This window comes from Neovison vison, chromosome 1, assembly GCF_020171115.1.
Source record: "Neovison vison isolate M4711 chromosome 1, ASM_NN_V1, whole genome shotgun sequence".
Lineage (NCBI taxonomy): Eukaryota > Metazoa > Chordata > Mammalia > Carnivora > Mustelidae > Neogale > Neogale vison.
This window is the reverse complement of record NC_058091.1, coordinates 259,798,065-259,822,845: the sequence shown is the minus strand read 5'-3', so window position 1 is coordinate 259,822,845 and position 24,781 is coordinate 259,798,065. Positions and strand designations below refer to the sequence as shown.

The window sequence follows — 24,781 nt, the reverse complement described above, 5'->3', positions numbered from 1 at the left end:
TCTTTTGGTGTGAAAAGACTGAGGATAACACCAATTCAAAATCTATAAGCTTTGTTTTACTTTACATAGGATATTTCCCCTATGAGTCATGAGCATTGTGTCTAGTACACTTGAACTTTACAAAGCTTATGAAGATATCTGTGGCCTAAAACTCGTGTATTAGCTCCAAAATGAAAGTAAAATGACAAAATCCAAATTAAGTTTAATTAAATATCTACTGAATACCAAATTTAGCATTATGTCAATGGATGAACTGCTGCCTAAGTTAACTTGCATGCACTTATATATAAATTATATATATATAATATATATATTCATATAACTCTTAAGTATTTATCTATATATACTTGACATATAATATATATTTATATATAGACCTGGAGGGCTAGGGCTTTTTGCCAAGACACATTCTAGGAACAATTCTGTCTCGAAGCATCCTTTTTCAAAAAAGGACTTTCTTTTTCAGGCACCCTCACGATAATGGAAAATTAGATTTGAAGTGTATGTGTCATAGATTTGCAAAAAGAACTAGTTACCAGTTACCAGTTTGGGGGCGGGGATTATTTTCCCATACACAGTAACTTTGTGATGTGTTAGCTGTTTTTGCAGTGTGAATACATTTCTTCCTGCTTTCCTTATTCCACTAAAAAGTTGCTTGGAGCTGACTTTTGTTCCATTATACCTCGGTGCATTCATGGACTCCTCCTTCAAAACTATTGCCAGGTGTTAGCATCTTCCCTGAGTAATTTCAGGCATTTTCCTTTGAATGAAAATGGCTCACTTGGAAGGTTGTGAAAGGCATATCCATGTGGAATTGAGAGGATTTTGTGTTGCGATGTGGTGAGAAGACTTGCCAGAAATGGCCCGTTTCAGGCTGATGATGCAAAACTAGACATCTGTTAAATTAACATCTACCTAACGTTTTGCCTTCAGTCAAATGCATTTTTTAAAAAAATTAAATCTCTCCCACTCTCTCCCGCTTTCTTTTTTTTCCACTGTCAAAACAATCTGTCACAAGATATTTAATTTCTGTGTAATGGGTTACTTAAAGAAACCAGCATATGGCGCAGTGTAAGTACCTAGCTACAAGGGACAGGCAATGGTGCACACTGCTGGTTTGCTCTTCTCCGGAAGCATATTGCACCCAGCATCGATTTTATTATGGTGCTGGATTCCCTCGGCTTTGATTTACATTATTGCCAGAGTCTCTCACAACTCTTGCCTTGCAGAATTAGAAAATCGTATAAATACTCTTGTTCTGCCATGGAGTCAGAAAGCGCTTTCTGTTTTGGTTAAGTGATGGTCGTGTATGGCTATAACCATTTTGGGGAGGGAGAAAGGGTAACCTCGTTATGCACAAAGATTGACACACCCCTGCTTGTGTGCAAACACTTGTTAGTAGCCCCACGCCGATGTGTAGCCTGTTTCCTGTAGAGGGGCCAATCTTGGACACAGTGACAGTACTCGAAACATCACGTCAAACAAGGGCATCCCTGTGATGCTGGTGATTTCTACACAGTGAAGAACCTTCTGATATAGTGGAGTTGCCCTATTTGAGGGAAGAGTCTAAAGTCACTGTCACCATGGAGAGCAAAGATGAAGCATGATCAAAATTGCCTATAAAAATCCCTCAAGGGGGCACCTGGGTGGCTCAGTGGGTTAAGCCTCTGCCTTCGGCTTGGGTCATGATCTCAGGGTTCTGGGATCGAGCCCCACATCGGGCACTCTGCTCGGCAGGGAGCCTGCTTCCTCCTTTCTCTCTGCCTGTCTGTCTGCCTACTTGTGATCTCTATCTGTCAAATAAATAAATAAAACCTTAGAAAAAAAGGGGGGGCTGCATAATATTCTTTCGAACAGAAGGACCATAATACAGTTAAGCAGCCTCCTTGTGTTTCCAGTATGTTCTCTCTTCCTGTCTTCTAAGGGACGTTGTTGGGTATTTAAAAAAAAAAAAAAAAAAAATCTCTCGAGCCATCCATGAGGTATAAATGGTTGGGTGAGTTACTCCTTGTATAATAGTGCATGGGCATTTACATGTGGTAGAGTGTAGAGTGCTTATTAATTCAGCAAATAGTTTTACTATGTGCCAGGCACTTTCCCAGGCCCTGGGAATGAGATGTGAGCAAGAAACACAAGATTTCCGCTCTTACTCTGCTCCTATTCCCATGAGAAAAATCTAATAAATACCTAAGAAGTAAGCAAATTATAAAGTTATGGACAATTTTATCTATCTATCTGTCTGTCTAACCTATCTGTAAGCAATAAACATATGTATAAATATATATCTTTTATAATAAACTAATAAATGAATCCATAAGCAGAACATAAGTTTACAGATTATTTTATCTGCCTGTAAGAATGAAATCTCTCTCTGGGGAGCTATAGATATAAATAATATCTAAATTAACACATAAAATGTAAGCTTACAGATTAGATCATCTATCTGTCTGTCTGTCCATCTCTGTTTCTCTCTTTCTCTATTTCACCAAAGGCCAGTCACTAATTTTGTACAAGGTAATGGTTACACAAACTTACTCTATTGTGTACCCTCTTTGAAAGGAAAAATGTTTATTTCTATGAAATTTGAAAGGTCCCCAGCTTGTTCTTTATCAGAACTACTAATTGCAACCTCTGGGGAACTGGTTTAAAAGTGAGGCCTCCTAAGGGGGTTTTGACCTCTGGGCCATTGGTTAGGAAATAGGAGGTTGGGGTAATGCTTCTTGAAGCAAAGTCCACACCAGCTCCGTGGTGATTGCTATCTGATTGCTCATTCACTGAAATGCTATGTTGGGCGTTTTCTGGGGGAGAAAAAGCACGATATAGTACTTGCAATAAATTACGTTAGCTTATTACTTACTGATTCAAATTCTCAAGTGCCCTAGAATGTATCTCTAGGTCATTTTTAGTGGAAAGTTATCATAAATAACATGCCAGGCAAGGTGACAAAATCCTTGGTCCACCTGCACCAAACAGCTTGGGATAGCTGTGTGATTAATCAGAACAAGATGAAGTCCTAAAGAGCAAGCAGAAGATAGACTGAAATACACGTTGGGCATAGCCAAACAGTATTTTTTTTTGTTTTTTTTTTTTAGTTCAACAAGAAATTTCAATGGTCACACTTAAAATTATTTTCAAGAATTATAATTCCTTCACTTAATTTTTATGGGATTCTCCAGAGCCTCTCCTATCAGTCTCTGGTTAGAAAGCCCTGGTTAGACAAGACACTGATTGTTGATTACAGAGGACAAACTGATGGCCACCAGAGTGGAGGTGGGTTGGGTAGACGGGTGAGAGAAGTGATGGGGATGAAGGAGCACACTTGGGATGAGCACCGGCCCATGTACGGAAGTGTCAAATCACTACCTTGTACATCTGAAGCTCATATAACACTGTATGTTAAGTAACTGGAATTAAAAACAAAAACTTAAGAAAAAAAAAAAAACACTGGTTAGAAATCCACCCTATTTAGCTAAAACTGAATGCCACTGAGATTATTAAGAACCAAAAACGGACTCTTATCTCTTTATCCCTCATGAAATAAGGGCAAGGGGGTGCCTGTGAATACTGTACAGAACCCATTGGCCTCCTAGCTTTGCAGTCCTATTCGTGGTGGTGGAGTTCGCTGCTTTAGGCATCTAAGATGACCTGCATGTTCCATTAATGTCTATTATACATAGGACTGAGATTTCTTCTGGTACTGCCTTTAGGGAGATCAAAACTGACAGAGAAATAGGATAATTATAAATTTAAACGCCCTAATACCATAGCTCCTTGTGGTGTCCTGATATTCATTTGCTAGCTATCTAGTAAATACGGGCTAGTTGCCAAACAGTATAACAGATGCTGGTGTGCAATGGTAAGTTACTGAATGAGTGAGTGAATAAATGAATGAATGAGAGAGATATGGGTTCCTGTTCCACGGACCAGAATTACATTCTAGTAGTGACATTAATCAAAAAAGCAACAAATAAAAATATCAAAACAAACTGAGGAGAAATGCTTTGAGCAATAGAAACATGATTTTAGGGAACACATATCCAAGGAAACTGATCACATTTGATGGCATCGGAGATTCCTCCAAGGAGGTGAGTCATGAGCTGAAAACAAAACAATGGAGATTGAACTATGTGAAGAGCAGACATACAAAATAGTATGAGCCCTGGCCTGGGGGTCAGGGAGCCCAGGGTCTTCAAATAACTGATAGCAGGCTGGTGTGGCAGGAATACAGGGCTGGAGGAGAGTGGTGTGCTCGGGGCTGAAGGGGCAGGCAGGAACCGAAACACCGGGCACCATGTCAGTCAATAATCCTGATTTTCAAAAGCAGACTCTCAATATATGAACAGGTGTAGTAGAGCGTGAAAGCACATTGAGCTCATTGACCCTCACGTAGCCCCCAGGTCTGTGTCCAGTTTTCTGCGAGGCAAGGAGAGGAGATGGGAACCAGGATCTCTGTGTTCATTGTGAGCTGGAGTGGTAGATAATGAAACCTTTAAGAAATGTTAAAGGGATCATGGACATCATATGTGATGAAGAAAAGATTGGGGGCGGGGGTTGGAATAAGCTTTCAGGATCAGCATGCCTTCTGCACAGCTGAACGGTGCCTGGCTAATTTCCCTTTCTAATGAGACCAGCACAAAATCCATCCATTTAGGCTATTCAGCTTTTAGGTAAATGTACCAAGCTGTTGGGGTAGAGGGGAAAGAGGGGTTGACATTGATGGATGGAGTTAAATACCAGAGCCCTCTCCTTCACACAGACTTTTCTAAAGCAGTATTGTGACCGAAAGGCCTGGAAGATTCCAGGTGGGCAGGACAGGCTGGACAGAGCCCAACTGTCTCCTTCAGAAGGGGAGGAGGAGGGCAAGATGGGGTCTCCCGCTGTCAGAATGGAAGGATCCTCTTCAGATCTGGCAACAGCGCGGTACACAGGGGCATGGGTTCCTCAGACAGGGTTTCCTTCTCATCAGAACAGCTCCTGGGAATTACTCAATGGAACAGATGGGCTTTCCCCAGACATAATTTAATTTTTGGTTCAGAATTACCACCAGAGCAATATCCACTGCCTCACTTACCTCTGCGGTACCGCCTTCTGCCTTTTTGGACAATACATTGTTATTTGCCTTTGTTCTAAAACAGAATGACACCATTTTGGACCTGCCTCGAGAATGGCTACATTGTAGTAAGGAAGGTCACCATTCCTTGACTCAGTAGCTGGATGTGTTATACTCTGAACATAAAACATGTTCACTGAGTCAAGCTCCTTCAAAAGACTTGAGCATATGTGTTTTTAAAAGGAGCGATGATTATTTCCCATTAGTTTTCTGACAGTTGTTCTGATCAGATGCTTGGAGTCAGCGACCTCACCACACAGTTTTCAAATGAATCCAGTGGCAAAAGAGACTGGGGGTTGCCGTATTGTTATCAGGGTGGCTATAGCATTGACAGGTATATGTAGGGCCATGAATACTCAGCTACTGAGAGGCACTTAGAATGCTTTTAACTCCCATAACGACCCTAGAACGTGTATACTGTTTATTTTTATTTTTATTTTTTGCATTTTGCCTTTCAGAAAACTGAGGCATAGAGCAGTAATTTGCCCAAGGTCACTAAGCTGGTAAACAGAACAGCTGGGATTCAGAACCAGGCCGCCTGGCTCCAGGGCCCATGTTCCTAATCACTATCTCTATCACCACAAAACGGATTGGGTTGAGAGGGTGGCAGAGATAAGAAACTCAGAAGCAGTTGTTTATTTTCAAAGAACTTCTATCTTGTTCTGTTTCTCCTCCTCCTCCTCCAACCTGTTCCAACTGCTCAGAGGAGACAGATGCTTGGCGGGGGGAGTGTGAGTAGCAAAGCAAAGAAAATCCTTATAAATTATTATTTTTTTAAACTTAAGGATTAAAAACACAAATTTCCCATCACTCATTTTTGTGGAAACTAATGGGTGTCCAATGAATTGAATCCTTCCCTTTTTCCCTCAGCACATAGACCCAGGGGCGGACGTGCACGTGCACACACGCGTACGCACACACACACGTGCACACACACACACATTCTAAGTGATACTTGGAAAAGGTTCTGTGGCTCTCTCTACCCTTTCTCAGATTCACATCACTTGGGGCTCCCTATGGCAGCCCTCTGGAAAGACCCCAACAGTTCAGGCCTTAAAAATGACTGACGAGTGAATTTTTAAGAAAAGCCTTTCTAAGAAATACTGACCAAACAGCACCATAGTATCTAAAATTTGAAGCACACTGTGGTTCATTCTCTTCTTCTTTTCTTTTGCCTATTTACATATTCTATTTTTAAAATTCACATTCAATATATTACATTTAATTCAGACTCAGGAGGCCATCCTGCTGTCTGTCAAACCTTGGGAAGGCATCTTACCGGAAAATTATTGTCTTCTCTTCACTAACTTTGTTTTTAGATAACTAATGGAGTCATTCTCTGTTCCATCCTTTGATAGTCCGCCTTCCTTCCCTGGGGGGATGGCCGAGATAAAAGTAGCCAGCTTGTGTCTTCACCTCGAAAGACAGAGGAGCAAAAGAATGTTTAAGTCAGTGGGCTTATTCTTTTCCAACGTCTCCAAGAGAAAGCACCTCTATTTTGCTAAGAGGAGGGTTAAATCCCTCCTTGACCTGTTGGGTACCAGTAACTCCTGGAATCAGCAAACATGGCGGATCCCAATCTGTTGGTTAGAGCACCTACATTCCAGGCCCGCTAGAGTGCACAAAGACACACAACACCTTCTGAATGGAGTGTGGACTGGCCTTTTCAAATTCCTTAAGAGAAAAAAAAAACTTCAAGGACAGGTTTGCAACAAGAGGACAGAAAAGAAAGGCATCTTGTTACTCACATTTCAATCTGCAGAATAGGTTCTGAAATCCTATGTTTGGGGAACCCCTAATGGCTAAACTTACACAAGCAGAAGGAAAATAAAATGCCCTTATTCAATTTTATATGAACATATTTAAAATGTTCCCTTTCTCCTGTCTCCATGTCTCAGACTTCGAATCATTTTGCCTCTCTCATCTGTTTCCAACTCAGTTGAGTTACAACCAATCAGATATGAGGAAAATTAGATTTTAATGGAATATTTGATTTTCATTGCTTAATTGATTTAATTGCAAGTTTCTATTTCAGACTGGTAGAAATGCAAAGATTTTCAGTCAAATGGAGAAAAGCTCCCATTTTTCTGTGTTCAACAATGACAAAGTTATTAATTCAACGTTAGCCTGGATTCTAAAACTTTAGAGGAAGGAAATAACCAGTATCTTTCCCAGTCGTTATTCTTAGACTCTGTTTCACTTTCTCTCTCGTGCGTACATATTCCATATCAAAATCCTATGTTTACATCTGCTTATTCTGTTTGTATTATTTTCACCTTCGTGCATGAATTTTTGTTTGTCAGGGGCAACAACACGTGTGTATCTACATATACACATAGATATACATATACATATATACATCGCTTTCTGGGGGCATTTATTGCTACAAAGTATTTCTTTTTCACTTATGGTAAGAAGAAGGACAGGTAGGAGAATTAGCTGTCCAGCTCCCACAGTAACTGAGTGGGCTTTCCCAAGTGCTTTTATACCAGCCTTGACACATGGATCCCAGTCTGTCTGTGTCAATGCCTACAAGGTCTATTGGCTGCCTAGGTTCAGTAACCCACAGGGAGTGCGGCAGGTGCTCCCCATCCCTTGGTCATCATTCCTATTTTGTTTTATTGATTATTTATTTTTTTAGAGAGGGAGAGAGAAGGAGGGGTAGAGGGAGAGAGAGAAGCCAAAGCAGGCTCCACACTCAGCCCAGAGCCCCGTTGGGCTTGGTCTCACAACCCTGAGCTCATGACCTGAGCCAAAATCAAGAGGCAGACGATTAACCGAATGAGCCATCCAGGTGCCCTGTCATCATCCTTCTTTTAGGCCACCATATTGCCCCAGCCTGATTACTCCAACACTGCATTTCTGCATAGTTCATGGTTTCCCTAACCCCCACCCCCAGCATACCAGTTCTTGCATGATGCACATTTCTTTATTTGACATGAGAAGTTCTAAATTTTTAAATGTCTATCAGTTTGGGGAAAGTTACGATTTTTCTAACCATCCTGAGAAAAGTGTGTGTGTGTGTGTGTGTGTGTGTACACACACCACTGGAATATAAACATTTAATTGTAGATAATCTATATTTGAATTTGCTATCAGGTATCTTGTATACTTGTCAGTCTCATTCACTGGAATATAATTTCTCCATATGAAAATCTTAACCTATTGTATGCTATTGAATTTTTAAATAATCAACCTTATTATGATGGTCACCATGCTGCCGATTTTTCCAGAGACTTCTTCCTCCCCAAACGTAGGAAAACCAAAGGGCTGAGAGCTTGAACTTTGGAGACAGATTCCCTGCATTAGAATTATGGCTCGGCCACTCACTGATTGTGGAATTTTAGTTAATTTGACGACTCTGGCATTTATTTTCCTCATCTGTAAAATGAGGAATACCGTCCATGTTCCATTTCTGTAAAATGGAAATCATAATAGGGCCTAGCTCACAAGTCATGTGTGGCTCCAACAAGACAATAGAGTTAAAGTGCTTAAAAGCCTGCTAAGCATACAGGAAGCACTTAATAAGTGAGGTCATAGTGTATGAGGTCTATGTACCAGGTACAAGGCTGAGAAGTTTACATGGTTGATTTGTTTAGTCCAGTCGTACTCCACAGGGGTGGAGTGTTTCCCCCAGAAGACATCAGGGCATGTCCCGAGACATTTTGGATTCCCAAGACTGAGGGTCGGGGCTGCTACTGGCGTCTAGTGGCCAGGGGCCTGGGGTGCTGTTAAATCTCATACCATGCAGAGAACAGTAGCCTGCAACAAAGAATTATGTGACCTACGGGGTTAATAGGAATGAGATTGAAAACCCCTGATTTAATCCACGAGTTGGGGATTATTAATATTAGGTACATTTTACAGAAGAGAGGATCTGACCCTTGGAAAAACTCTAACTTCTTAGACCACAGATTCGGTGTATCTAACCACTATGCAATAGCCTTTTGGAGCAGAAGGGTTTATTTTGGTTTCTCATTTTTGCTTTTTTGTTTTTTATTTATTTGAGAGAGGGAGGGGAGGGAGTAGAGGGAGACAGAGAACCCTCCCGGAGACTCCCTACTGAGTGCAGACCCTGACCAGGGGCATGATCTTATGACCCTGAGGTCTATCGTGACCTGAGCTGAAATCAAGAATCAGAAGCTTAACGGACTGAGCCACCCAGGCACCCCTATCTTGGTTTTAAGATGAATGTGTACACTCTCTAAAAACCCCCAAAACAGAAACCTTGAATGTTTAGTGGAAGCAAAACAGTTAAGGGATGGGCTCACCTCAGTCAGAATAGACACTGTCGGGAGTGTAGTATCAGAGAACTAGAGACCCCCTCCTGTACCAGGCCTGACCCCTCTGATGTTGCTGAATCATTGGTGGGAGGATCTGGGAGCTAAGCCAAGGTGGCTGTTGTGGCGGTGGCCACTCCCAAGCTGGGGCAGGCGTCGTGTGCCCGTAGTCACCGAAGCATGTATTAGTATTTTAACTACCGGTTTGGTCAGCCTTGAGAAGCACTTCAAATATATATTTTCACGCTGTCATTGCTTAAGATGAGGCCAAGTTAAAACAGTGGAAAGTGAAATTACCTAAAGAGAAAATACTGAGTAAATATCAGTATAGGCAGTAGTAGATACGGCAAAAATCATTGAGGGTGTGACCCGAATGACTCATGAATGATAAACACCTGATTCTCACTGACCCTTGAGGACAGTTCCCCTCCTGAGTAACTGACATAGGAGGTTCTGACACATAGCACGTGCTCAGGAAACACACTTAACGAAGGAACCTAAATTTACAATCTTAACCCAGCAGCACGATGCAATGTGGATGGTGGTGATACCTATAACTTCACATATAGTCCATCCTGGCCCATGTTATACCTGAGCATTAGCAACTGAGTGGTTCCAATTCTTAGCCTCTCGGCCTTTGCTTCAGTACGGCTCTTCTCTACACCCCCAGTGAATCGTTTCACTCCTGTGTCCCCCTGAAACGTGGGTGGAAAATTAGCTGAATGTGTTCAGAGAATCAAGTGACTCAAAATCATCCCCTTCCTTATGACCTTACGGTCAAACCCAGATGTCACAAAGCAATAAGTGATCTGCAGCGGTCACTGGGGTCTGGGTGAAGAGGTCCCAACCACTAATGGAGGTCAGTTCCTAAACCATTTCTTTGTGAATGTCTGTTACAGGATTTGATTCTGTCTCTTGGAGCCCAGCTAAAACAAGGGGCAGTTTAGTTTATAATTCTTACAATTGTAATTTTTAATTGTGACTTGCAATGGATTAAAAAAAATCCCTTTTTGGTTTCAACTTCATATATATATATATATATTTTTTTTTTCTTGTTGCATAAGTTCTTGGCCAGTTGCAGTTCAATAGTCATTCATGTCACAGAGTCTGGAGGGGAATGATATATTTTATGTAGCCGACAGCCCAGTAGGTTGAAGAGAGAAGTATTCTCTTCTGAAAGTAAAAATTCGATCATAAGAATGTAATCTGTTTGCAGAAAGAACTTATGTTCAATGGGTAGGTGTTTTCGTGCTTCAAATTAATATTTGTCCTTTAAAACGGCAGATGTTTAGCTGATACGTGGGCAGTCCACATGAGTAGGCATACCGTCCATGTTCCAAGTGAAGTGCTGAGAGACAAGGGCGGTTGTCACGGCCAAGGCAATCCCCACCGCCTCCGCCCACCCCTTCCACTCTGTGGGGATGATTTCTTGGCACATCACATACATACTGTTGGGCCTCACTTCTCAAAAGCATCGAAGCTACATTTTCCCAGCACAATAGAGACTCCCTGCTCAAAGCGAGGTCCTCAGACTGGCCGCCTCATCGCCCAGGAGCTGGTTAGAAATAAGAATCCCAGGCCCCAGTCCACACGGGCTCTGAACCTGCATTTTAATAAGACCTCAGGTGATTCCTACGTACACTCAGGTCTGAGAAGCACTGACCCAAGCACTCTGACCTCTGCTCTCTTTCTGGTGTCTCTTACCACATATTTCCCTTATTTATTTCTGTATTATACTTTCTATTTTGCATACTTTATCTGAGGGCAAGCGTTGTCTTAGGTTTTTAGACCTTTCTAGCTGGTAGGTGAAGTTCCTGAACATAGTGGTGCTTAATCAACTCCTAAATTTAATTTAGATACTTAGATTATGACCACAGGGAGAGTAGGCAAGCCAGAAAGAGAAGAGAGGGGGGCGCATGGAGCTGTGGCTTTGTGCATACTTAACTGTTCCCCTTTCCAGTTTGGGAGTCTTGAACAAATTATTTAACTCTTCTAGCCTCAGTTCCCTTAACTGTAAAATGCAGCTCGTAACAACTACCTCATAGGTTTGTTTTAAGGATCAAATGAGATCAAACATATAAAGCAATTAGCATTGTGCTAATTAGTTCCTAGTGAGTTCTCAATACCTGTTAGCTACTATTATATTAATTATCATTTAAGCCAGTCAATTCCATACATTTCAGAACCCAAAAAGACTTCCCACCACCACCACTTTTTAAGTTAACCTTACAGTTCTCGACTAGGGTTCATTTTGCTCTCTAGAGGCTGCGGCAGTATCTGGAGACATTAGATTCCCATGAAGGGCAGAAGGCCAGGACGGTGGCCAGGGATATTCTGTAGGATATCCTACACAAGGCAGCCCTCCCAAATGAAGTGTGATAGGGCCCCACATGTCAATAGCACCAGTGCTGAGAAACCCTCTCTTACCCACACAGGGACTGAGGTAATCAAATTCGCCATTTTTCTTAAGGATTTATGTACCTCAGTACATTTATCCTTTCAACCAATTAACGTTGGTCCCCCTTGTCAGAATTCCTTGACGAGGAACCCAGTCCTTTCCTTTGGAACCAAACCACATTCTGGAAAACCCGATGCAGGTCTGATCAACCTATCAAAGGTCAGAAAACAATAACAATTACACTGCACATTCCGTTCTTTAATATCAAAGGGAGCTAAGTTCTTTGAAATGTAAAACATCCTAAGTGAAAGAATAGTGCCTGTAATTTCCCAGGGAGCACAAGGTCATTGTAGAAATAACACTGCTTTCCCTATTAATTTGACTCCATTTCGGGACGTGCAAGAGGGCACAGTCGTTGGGGAGAGGAAAGAGGCCAAAGAAGGCTGGACCCTTGCTGCCCGTGACTGAGGTCAGGCAATGTGGTTGCGGCCCCACAGTTCAAACGAGAGGCTGGAAACAGAACAAAGGAACTGTTCCCACAGTCGATAGAAGGATCAAGCATGAAACTCCTCTCTCTCGGTTCCTGAAGAAATCAGAGATGCTGCAAGAGAAAATATTAATTTCCCAGGTACTACTTCAAAAATAAGGGCGAGGAGGGGAGCGTGAGGCTTTATTCCTACTGCGAACAGATTAAGCAGACACCAATTTACACCTCATTGTTAAGAGTAACTTTTTTCCCCCACAAGTGAGACCACATTTACATCTTTCGTAATTAAGTGAAAGGGATTTTTTTCTAAAGGACATTTCCCCCACCACAAATCATGAAGTAAATATTTTACGTCAAGTGGGATCAGATGCTGGAATATAGACATGAGAGCCACCCAATAAATGAATGAATGAATGAATGAATGATACTGAGTCCCAGCACTACTGTCAGCTTCTTCATCCGCTGGGGCTGTGGGATCACGCCGCCTGTTGGTTTTTGGTTTTGGAAAAGGCCATGAATGACCAACTGAAGCAGTGACAGAGACAGTGGGTGGGGGTGGGGCACTGGCGATCCAAAGGGCTGGATTTGCCAGCTTCTCTGATAGCGGGAGCTGTGGTAGCGAGCTAGGGAGCGCTCCCAGACCTCCGGGGACACCATCCATCAGCAGGAACGCGAAGCTGCCGTAGCATCCAACCATACATCTCCTGCATACTTTGCTTTTTGGCAATTTTCATTTTTAGGAAAATTGAACATAGAGAGCTGTATATTAAGAGCTCTAAGAGACCGACATCCTTTATTCCCCACACAAGAGAATCTAGTTGGACAAGGAGGCATTCCCCCCCCCCCCACAATAGAGTTTGTACGGCTGCTATAAACAATACAATTACTGAGCCAGATAATAAATAATTGCAGAGCAACAGGGAAAATGAGGTGTGGGCAAGGAGGAAAATGGATGGTTTCGGATGAGATTTGCACAAAGATTGAGTCCGTGAGGTGAAGTGAAGTCATCCCGGGTCATGTCTGCTCGGCACTAACTAAGGTAAATTACTGGCCGCACACCTGTGCTGCAAGCTGGAGGCCGCACTGGCAGCCCAGGCTGAGCCTTTGTAAGATGGACTTTTATGCAAAGTCAAGGATTTAAAGGGAAGCCTGTGACTGGTGCTTGGGCCACTTTGGGATCAGTCAGATCAGGTGCTGGCTTCTTAAGAAAACGGTGGAAAGTCTTGTAATATATGTGTTTACAGGGCATCCACGCCAGTGCGACCCGTCACCAGGCACGTGCCCGGGTCCATAACAGGGTTCTGCGGGGTGCGTTCTCTACCCTGATACCGACATGAAAAGACAAAGCCTCAGATGTGTTTCTCTTTAGTTTTAGGCTTTTCCTGAGAAAGGTACAAGCACAACACAAACTTTGACTTCCAAAAAAAGACCAGATTTACTCTTCGGATGCATCTTTCCCCTTGTACCACTTGCTTTTTTGATTCAAGCAGGCTGGGAGAGTCTGCTTTCCTTCCCTTGGGTTCCTCCTGAGCCTTTCTGGGGTGGCTATTCTGATGCAGAGTCACCTCTCTTTACTTTTCACTGAAGGTCTCAGGTACCTGCTGAAGAAACTCCCGGATGAAATACTTCCCAAAGAACCTTCTTGACCTTCTCTTTTCCTTGACCACAAGCTACTTCTGTGCTCTGTCAAGTGATGTTCCATAAATCTTTGCAAATTGCATCAGCTGTGTTCACTTAAGGACTCTACCCACTCTCAGTATCTTCATTAAACATAGATACCGGGACGCCTGGGTGGCTTAGTTGGTTAAGCAGCTGCCTTCGGCTCAGGTCATGATCCCAGCGTCCTGGGATCAAGTCCCAATCCGGCTTCTTGCTCAGCCGGGAGCCTGCTTCACCCACTGCCTCTGCCAGCCACTCTGTCTGCCTGTGCTCGCTCACTCTCCCTCTCTCTCTCTGACAAATAAATAAAATCTTTAAAAAAAACAAAACACAGAATCCAATCTGTAGTTCTGGGCACCTTAACCTGGCAGGATTATTTTGTAATTTAGCGAATACTTATTGATCTATCCCATGGACCAGGCATGGTCCTAGGTGGTGCAAATCCAACAGTGAACCAAAGGAACAATTCCCTGGCCTCTTGGAGCTTATATTCCAAGAGTCAGATGACAACCAAAATAAGCAAACTCTATAGTGATTTGTTAGAGCAAATCTATAGTGATTTGTTAGCGTTAAGTGGATAAAAGAAAGAACGGTAAGGGGAAGGGGCAAGCAGGATCTTGGGGGGATGGAATGATGTGGTTTGTGGTTTTAAATAGGATGATCAGATTAGGCATCACTGAAAAAAAATGATGTTGTGGGAAACAGTCAAGTTAGGTGAGAGAGTGGTCCATGTTCACAAGGAGGAACATTCTAGGCAGAGGCGTGCCATAGCTGGTGGGAAGAGAATGAGGGAGAAATCAGTAGGATTTGAGATCTTGTAAACTGTGGGCAGGACAAAGCATGTCAAATCTTTCCAACACTGGAAAAGACTCACTTTCACTCTGGGTGAGAGAAGGAGCTTCTAGAGGGTTTTGAGGCATTAAGTCATCTCTCTGACTTACAGTACAAAAAGCATCACTCTGACTGTAGAACTGAGAATAATCAGTAAAAGGCCATTATGTAATTTGTTATCTGTTACTACTCGATAACAAATTATACCAAAGCTTGGTGGCTTGAAACAAGAGTATTATCTCTCCAGTTCTGGAGTTGGGCAGTTCTTTGGCCAGACTTGCCTGACTTCACTCACATGGTTAAATCCTCCTGCTCATTCAGGTGGGGGCTGGACTTGAGGAAATGGTTGGGCCTCTCTCTCTCTCCGTGTGGTCTTTCAACCTCTAGGAGGCCAGACAAGGCTTTCTTTTATGGAGGTGGCATCCTTTCAACAAGGCAAGCCCCAATTCACAAGTACGTATCATGCCTTTACTTGTATGACATTTGCTTCTGTCCCATTGGCCAAATCCAGTCTCAAGGGCACTACCAGAGTCAGTGTGGGAACGCTACAGAAGGCTACAGACACATGAAAGGTAGTGTAGTTGATCAGCCCCGGAGGCCAAAAGTGGAAATCACAGAGATCTGGGAAGCTCTACAACAATCCAGGAAAGAAATTGCCATGGAGAGCGCCAGAGGGATAACATTGGAGGTTTTCAGATTCTGATTCTGGTCTGAGGGATGACCAGATTTTTATTCTCCCTAAGTCACTAGGATAAGGCTATTAGGTTCCAGGGATTGGTGATGTTCTTATTATGCATGAGATGATATCACAATAAGGTATATAAGGTCAGGGATAGGGTTTGTTTTTTTTTTTTTTATCGCTAATAATTATCCAATGAGTTTTCTGAACAATTTTAAACTTCATAATTCACTTAGTGCTGTGACTGTACACGGCACCCTGTCAATATTGTCATCAACTCATATTTATTGAGCATTGTCCAAGGGCATGGTACTGCACTCGCAGTCACAGAGGAGAACTGCATTAATTCTTCCAGTACATGTGGGAGCAGTGAGGGGTTTGTGGCCTCAGTCCATTAGTTGGTGCCCCAGCAGCCTCCAGAAAAGCATTCAGCTTCCAGATTACGATTCTTTATTTTCTTGGACTCAGTTTAGCTTTAGCAGAATCTGGCTGCATAGGGAAAATATGCAGAATCCTCTGTCTTTATGAATATGCTAATTTTTTATGAGTCTTGTTATCAGCAATTGGGACATACTAGCCCCATTTAGTGGATGGAGAAGTGGAGGCAGAGAGTGGTTAAATGATTTGGCCAAGGTCACATACTGAGATGGTGGCAGGTCTGGGATTGAAATACGTACTTTTTCATTGCATAACACTGCCTCTCAGTGGTGCATATTACTACCGTTTTTCTCTCACACTAATACAGTCATGAAAACTCCACCTAAAAAGATTTAACTGTCATCTGTGTCCTTCCAGGGAGTATATGACACACTGTTCTTTGACATCTGCATAGTCTAATCACTGGAAAAGTGGTTTGTTTGTTTGTGTTGGTTTTTTTTAAGCCCCTTATTATAGGGGATTTGTCAGCTGTTAAAATCAACACTTTTTTGTGTTAGTTAAATTCTCATCAGAAAGATGCTGTTGCTTTCAGAGCGCATCTAGAGCTTTAGGAACCAGCACATAAAATAAACTATTTAATTGAGATTCCCTACTTTCATTTTATTCTGGAAATGGTTATTCAATGGCAATTGTCTTTTTGATTGATCATTCTTTCAGAGGTTCTACCTTTTTTTTTTTTTTCCATGAAAGAGTTAAATGTGGAGCTAAGAAAGGCTGTGGGTGGATGAGGGCAGTTTTAATGCAGAATTTTCTTGTGAATCTCGGAAGTAGCACCATTAGATGTCACGCACTCCAAGATGCACTTGAGTGTACACCCTTCAGAATGTCTGTTTGTTGTAATTCCATCGCATTACATATTTTAGTGCATATCTCTTCCTCGCAGCTTCCAGAGCTTTTCAGATATTCAGCAACAGAAATTGCACTGTTTTATCCTGGATTTTACAAACAGCAACCAGATTATTGTAAAACAGAACTATCTGATAAGTAAGGTTGTGAATTGCTTTTGTGATTGTCATGGGTAAGACTATTGGAGAAACTGGCAAACAGTGCAGTACACTGGTTACTGTAAAAATCAAGCCTGTAACGGTGAACGTGTCTTTCTGATGAATATGTTCAAGGCTGTGATCATTGTGCAACTTCTGGTTGGATGCCTTCAAATGTTCCGTATTGAAAAACATCAGTAACAAGAACCAAATAGTCCACCAAAGCCTGTATTCAACTCAACGGAGAGGAACGTGAATTCTTACTTAGAGTTTCATTGAGGCCAACTCTATTCGGTCCACCATGGGAAGCAGAGATTTGAGGTTCCCTCTTGACTTGCTTTCCATTTTTGCTTTATGATTAGGTGGCTGCTACTTCGGTTTTCACTTAAGTCGGGGTGGCGTTCAGATCACTACACAAAACAGAAATGGAACACAGACAAGATGATTTCTGTTCAGCAGACAAAAACCAAAATGCCAGAACAATGGTAATTAATGTAAGCAATTTTATAAGCAAAATAATTTGTTTTAATTGGCTAAATAAGATCTGATATAATTATAACATTCGGTAAACTGATTTCAGAAAACTATATCACCATCCTTTAATCATATTATATACTCACTGCAATTTTGAAAACAGACACGAAGATGAACCTGAATTATCTCTTCTTTACAAGTTAGAAGGATACATTAAGGGCTTTTTTGAAACGTTAGGGATTATGCTTTTTTTTTTTTTTTGGAGGTTTTTTTGTTTTGTTTTGTTTTTGAAAAACAGTAATTTATGGACAATTCCAGCATCTTGAGTCTCCACCAATCACAGATAAAAGCACTATGAGGGTGAAAAATCTTCCCTAAGGAAGTTCCATTTGTCCAAGGAGTAAGGCTTATGAGGGTGAAGGGTCTTCCCCAGTGTTCTTTCCCATCATAATGCCCTAAGGAAGAACAAACTTCCCAGAATAGATAAGTGTATAATTGGGGTTGGAATGACCTGACAGGTGAGACCCAATGGCGTTGAGAAACCTTCTGTCTAAGGATTAGTTGTTGGTGGGTCAACACAAGCTGACTTCAAACTAATGTGTAAATGATTGAGGAAAAATGATATCCTTCAAGGGGACAGTTGCTAATTCTTCCTACTGTAAGGATCTCAGTTTGTTGGAATGAGTTAATTTTGACACTAATTTAAACACTGGTTGACTCTGAACATTTGCTCAAGTAAATAATGAATAGCCCTCGTACTATCTAAGGAGTGAAAAAGCTACAGAAAATTTCTATGCATCTTTGCCACTAGTCTAGCGGTATTCTAACAACAGTTTTCTAAAGGCCAGAGACTGTGTTATAAGCCCTTTCACATAATTTCTGAATGTTAGAATTTTATACCTATCAATATGTTCAGTGCAAACACCAAATAAGCACACACACACACACACGCATACCCTATGTACAAGATTGTAGTCAAAGAAATAGCAATATGTGTTATATTTCTTCTTAAAAAGTAAAGACGTTTCCTACCACCTTTAGGAAACTTAAAATTGATGTGAGGAAATAAGAGTGACCTGCAGATATTAGAAGAATAACAGTTCACCAACAGTATGAGATATCCAAAGGCAGGACGAGATTAATTTGGAAAATTATATGTAATAAAATGTTCCAGGCAATGGGTTCTTTGAAATTCAAGAAAAGAGCATTTACCATGAACTAATGTAATTTAGAAAGGATTCTTCGAGGATGAGGAATTTTTATATTGAACAAAGGGTAGCATACATTTAGCAAAACAAATTTCATAAGAAATAACAGATGGACGTAACAAAATATAAAATATATGTGTATGTATATAAACCAGTTGGGTAGGATTTTTTTTTAAGTCACTAGAAATAGGTGGATATAGGCAAAATTGAAGGATGACTATTCACTCATTCATTATCAAATATATATCTATTGAGCACCCACTATATGCTAGGCACTGCTCTGGATACTAGGAATATAGCAGTGAACAACAGCATATCTGACTTCATGAATTTTATGTGACTATCAAAAGACTATTACAAGACAAGAATTTGATACCATTGATTATCCTGTTTGGGGCACACAGGGCATTTCTCTTGCTTTTCACTTGTGCAAAGGCAGGCAGGGACCAAAAATATGTATGTGTGCTAATATGTGTATTTGTGTGTGTGTATACATGAATTCATGTGTGTATCTTTTAAATATAAATATATGTATATATATTTATATTAATAAACACATTCAACTTGTTAAATATTCAATGACATTGTTTATCACCATGTACGTCAAAAAACACGATATTGGTTGGCTGAATATTTTATATTATTTCAGGTGCTTTAGCATTGTGTAGAGTTAGCTAGAAGGAAAATAAATGAGAATATAATTATTGCATTTACTTAAAAAGAAAGAATTAAAGGTGACTGAACAGCATGGTTATGTGAGTGGGTATTTCCGCTTTTCTGTATAACCTTAAATAGACGACTTTCAGCTAATAACCTATACTTTTCCATGCATGGGATGGGGGGCCTGAGGGGCCTATCTTCAGACTATAAATGGCAAGGATGAGGAACCAAATCAAATTGATGAGTATCACTTTCTTATAGCCTGTGTGTGTGTGTGTGTGTGTGTGTGTGTGTGTAGAATGTCATTCGTTTCTATCTGCATGCCTCATTCGTATGTAATGTTTACCTTTTCTATTATTTTGTATAATTATGAATTTTTTCATAGAAAGGATGATGATACCATTTCCTCAAACAACAGAGTCACTGAATTTAAATATGGTTAAAAACTTTAATCCGCATGAGCACAGATGATCAAGCAGTCAACAAACATTTACCGCGTAGGCAAGCTACTTTGTTTAAAGACTTATGGGAGATACTAAAGATCCGGAGATGCTTTAAACATGAATATTACTTTCTTTTAGTCTGTAATGTAATTGGAAAAATAGGGCATAAACCTGAAAATCCAGGTAATAAACCAGATACAATATAGGCTAAGTTGTAAATGATCATGTGGATAAAATTTGCTAGGAGGTTGAAAGACTAGGGTCTATATCCTGGCTCTGCCATTTGTTCCTTGTGTGACGTTGGCTAAATTAATTCTGCTAAACCTCAATTTCTTCTTCCCCAAAATGGTTCTAATAGCAGCCATTTGGTGTGTTGTCATGACATTCAGCATTAGAGGCAATGAATAAATCTTGGTCATTTAATAAACATTTCTGTTATTCCTAAATATTCTTTTTTATTATTACAGAATATTTTTTATTGTGTAGGTGCTGGCTGTATACTAGCTATTATGCTAATTGCTTTACATTTATAGCTAATTAAGTTAAGTCATCGCAGTATTTTTCAGATGAGAAGAGTGAAGGCGAACAAGGGAAGGGATCTCATCGATGTCCCACAACTAGGAAGCAAATTTTCAGGGTCAGGAGTTAGCCTTAGGAACAACTTAAAGCAACTACTTACCCATACCATCTTTCCTGGAGCATTCGAGTAGCTACTTTGATTAAAGCAATTTCACCACTGTAAACTTCAGTAGGCCAAGAAAGTCTTTGGGGCTGACATGTAATTTGTCCTGAGCATGGGTAAAGAGATGGATAAAGAGTTAAATGTGTTTTGATGAAGGAGAAGGGACTATTCTAAAAAGAACAAGGAATGCGCCTGAGGCTCTGGGAGGGCTGGTGAGATCCAGCTGGAGGAGGCCCCAGCTTCCCGGGAGGAAGTGGAGGGGTTGGTGTCAAAATGCAGAAGTTATTGAATATGAGGGGAAAAAAATCTGCACTTTGTTCTCTAAAGAATTGTGAACCTTGGGTGATTTTTTTTTTTTCTTGTAAATACTAATATTCATTTAGAATGAGAGAAGTCACAGATTACAAATCCGAAAAGGCCCATAATTACAAATATTACAATGGCCAGGAAAGCAACACAATCGCTTTATGATCAGCCTGCTCCACCTCTAGGGTTGTTTCCCCTACAGTGTTTGCTGCCTGCTCTTTGTTTCTTCAGATGGTAATGGCTTTCCCTATCATTTTTTTAACCTTTGATGGGTTTTAAGCTGATACCTAAGATAATGAAATAAAACAGACTTTCAATTGCCCAATCAATAACTATTGGGAATGGATGTCAGTCAGAGTGGCATTTTAAGAAGGTTATTCTGGCTTGCGAAGGATAAATTGGAGAAGAAAAGAAAACCTCTCAAAATGGTCATTTTCAATAGCCGTGTCATGACAGTTGGGAGAAGTGTCACCACTAACAAAGTACTAATAGTCAAGTATTGGTTTGCCGAAGATTAGCTGCTTTCTCCATGAGAACAGATTCAAGGTCATTCCTAGAATAACGTCGCCCTCCTTCACTTAAATTCCAAGTGCTTTCTTGCAAGAGGGAAAGGCTCAGGTGTCACAATTTAGTTTGGTCTTTGGCAGGACCCTAGGAGTGTCCCCAGAGGAGAGTGAGTGCTGCGTTTCATCAGCCTCCATGTGTCTCAGGATGGGGACGCCTGGGGAAGTGCTGCATTAAAGGGTGATTGCTACAGTCCTGGCCAAAGTGCCCAGACTGAAAATATCCTCCAAGTCTAGAAAGGAAATAACAACTTTAAGAGGTGAGTTGGGTGGGTGGTATTTGAGAGTTACTGATGATTGAATGATGAGAAAGAATGGAAAGAAAGCGCTCTGGGTGACGGTAAGACTTCTGCTCCTCACACAGGTGAGGCAATGGAAGAACTACTGCTTGCTTTGAGAAGCGGGGTCATGAGTTTCCTTGCCCAACTTGTTGAGATTGTTAAGTGTATTATCCAAGCAGGAGGACCCAGAAAACAGTTTGACTAACTAGAATTTACAAGGAAGGTCGAGTGGGAGGAAGTCTTTGTGAGTCGCCTATTGTCTATCTTAGCTATTAAAAAAAAAAAAAAAAAAATCTCTTGGGAGGATTTCGTAATAGGGGGTAATATGTATGAAGTGCTCGCTGTGTGCTAGGAACAGAACTCACAACAGCACATGCAATATTTTTTTCCTAATGACAGCCCTGTGAGGCAGGTATCATCACGACACCCACTTGAAGATAAAAGAGCCACAGAAAAGCAAAATAACTCGGTCAAGGTCACACAGCAAGGTGGTGGTAGAGCTGGGATTCAATCCCAGGCAGCCTGGTTCCCCAAACGGCCCTCAACCACCGTATACTCCACAATATAAACACATGAGCATCAAGCTGTCCCACAGAGAAATGTCTTGTAAAAAGTCACATTCCATTAAGAAATATTACATGATTGGGGCCACCTTTGGCGCCCTGCACAGCCCCCTTCACGGAAGAGATCTGAAGAATAAATCACGTACATCAAACTACAAGTGATGTCCACTCAGGGTACCTACCTCCTCACTAGGAAGTTGTAAAAATAAGCAAAAACACTGACAGCCATTTATAGCTTTTTTAAAAAAAAATCTTTTTATCACCTTGATTTGTTTTTATGTTTCCTCAACTAATGTCTCGCTGATCCTGGTCAATAAGCCCCAGGCCCCTCCCTGCTTTTACTGCCCTGAAACAGTTGTAGTCTTGTAAGAGAGTCTTTATTTTTATTGGCAGAAAATTCTCAGTCTACTTACTCCCTTGTATAAAGTTAATTTTAACTATAGAACCTGTATCAATAATGTCATTTAAAAGAGGCTGCTTCCAATACACTCTGTGAAATGTCTGCAGAGAATTTCGGATTTATCAGGGCACACTTCCCTCGCTACTCGCTGGCCCTGCAGCTTCCTTTCTCTTCTACATCTGAGCATTCTCTGTTCTCTGGCCAGCTGCCTTCTGTTCAGCCCCTGTGTGTTCTCCATTCTCTGCTCTGCCTTAATGATAAGGAGGGTTTCTTCTTGATCACGGTGCAAGGAGGGAGGGTGGGGGACTGTTAACTTCTTTATTTGGGTCCAAGCTGAAAACATATTCTCTGATTGGCAAACCACAAAAATTATAACACTTCGAGTTTCATATGAGCAAGTAGTTCCTCTTGGGATAGAGCGCTGGGACCAGGGCGGAGGTCTTTTTCCTGGACCGGTTGGTTCTCACTCTGTATCTGGCCACTGACACGGGATCTCCACAACGCGAGAAGCCTCGGGTCCATGGATGTACTGGTGGGATGCGCAGTAGTTGACGCGAAATGACTGAGTTTTTACTTTTATGTTTTCCGGAAGAATAACTGCTGTAAGTAGGACACATGGGACTTATTTTCCATTATTAGAATTGCTTAATTTCAAAAATATGGCCAGTCGAAAGCTTGGGTGTCTCCTCTTCCTGCTGGATTACTACCGCGTTAGTTCAGGCTACCATGGAAAGCAAGCAATTATTTTCACCAATAACTTAACTTATACCAAACACTTGACCTTGGAATCGGTAATTTACATCCTTAGAAGAGAGGTCACTTAGGGAATTTAACTGTGTAATCCTAGCCCCCATGTGGCAGAAGATGAGTAGAAATGGAACAAAGCTGGTAAAACACCATTTGAAACAATTTGATTTAGGAAATCATTTTTCGACTTTATTTTTTAAATGGAACCTACTTTAAAATGGTACAGGAAGGCAGAAGGATGCAGCAAAAGTCTATGGAAATAGTGACTCAAAAACTCGGTTCCAGGACTCAAGAAGGCAAGCCTGTTGTCACATTTGGAGGGAAACCAGAAAGAATTTAGGTTTTCACTTTCCTAATAGCTTCTTTTCCCCCACCTTTCCTTCAAACATCTTGTCCTCCCTTTTATTTTGCCCTTATTAATAAAAACTAATAGAGAGAAGCCACCTTTCAAACTTTAACCAGGAAACAGAGGTTTTGCAAGTACTAATATTTTGGTGTGGGCTTCTTCTCTTATAGACAATTATCAAGACGAAGCATTTGTTTCTTCTTTTGTTTACCCATGGCAGTTTGTCAGCAGTTATGATAAGTAGAGTTCCATCTGCCAGTAAAACTACGTTGCAAATTGCCATAGAAATTAGCAGCTTTCAATTTTTGCCTACATAAATAAATATGCGAAATAAATTGCACATAAATGCATCCTAAAAAATCACAGGTACACCGCACAGTTAAATGCCAATCAGACAAAACCAGAGACACATTGCGATTATCTCAGTTTTCAAACCTGGAAGATCCACGAATGTGTTTCTAAATGAGAGAGGCAGTGTATCATGCTCGCTGAGATAAAAACAGAAGCTGCCAGACACTGCACTGTGGCTTTATTCTCAGAATCCTTTGCCTGAAACCCGCTCTATCTTTTCTCCGTGTTCTCCCCTCTCTCTCCCCCCCTCTGTCTGTCTGTCTCTCTCTCTTTCTCTGTGGGTCTCTCTCTCCTTCTCTCCCTCTCTCTCCCTTCTTTCCCTCTCTCCCTCTCTCCTCACTGTCTTTTCCCTCGCTCATTGTTCTCTCTCTCCTCCTGCCTTTGATGCACATACGTTGTCACATTCCATTGACTCTCTCCTCTTCTCTGTTCTTACACTCAAGCCTAGCGGTGCTTTCGCCAGGCAGCGGCAGCCTCTCCTGCGAGTTTTAGTCATGTGTGCAGCTCAGTTTGATCGAGCGTTCCTTTTCTGCCTTTTCTCTCTTACAAAAGATTAAAAGGTGGCGTCACATTGCTCCCCTGTTCCTTCCCGCAGGAGGGACTTAAAAGGGACAACAAAAACTAATCACTTTCAATAAGCATTTTCTTGCTAGGGAAAACTAAAAAAAAAAAAGAAAGAAAGAAAGAAAGAAAAGGGAGAGAGAGAGAGGGGAAAAAAAAAAAAAAGGCAGGGGGGTGGATTTAGCGGTGTAATTGGAGACCGGTGGTGAGGATTGGGGCGAGCTAGAGATGTTGCACGCTGCTAACAAGGGAAGGAAGCCTTCAGCTGAGACAGGTAAGAGCGCCCATCGGAGGGTTTGACCGAGTGGCTTAGTTAAATCTCTGTTTTCAC

At 41.3% G+C, this 24,781-nt stretch overlaps 1 protein-coding gene across 9 annotated transcripts in view; it reads left to right on the top strand.

The window, feature by feature from the left end:
- The window catches only part of TENM2 (teneurin transmembrane protein 2), a 1,132,942-nt gene that overhangs the window by 445,340 nt on the left and 662,821 nt on the right, over positions 1-24,781 (top strand). For 2 of the 9 annotated variants that reach the window (XM_044229965.1, XM_044229916.1), the window contains exon 1: positions 24,379-24,724. The exons of 6 other annotated variants lie outside the window; for them this stretch is intronic. In XM_044229965.1, coding sequence (XP_044085900.1) covers positions 24,679-24,724 — 46 coding nt within the window. In that variant the 5' untranslated portion in view covers positions 24,379-24,678. Of the gene's footprint in view, positions 1-24,378; positions 24,725-24,781 lie in introns of those variants that run through there. One more of the 9 variants, XM_044229908.1, reaches the window with a different exon arrangement.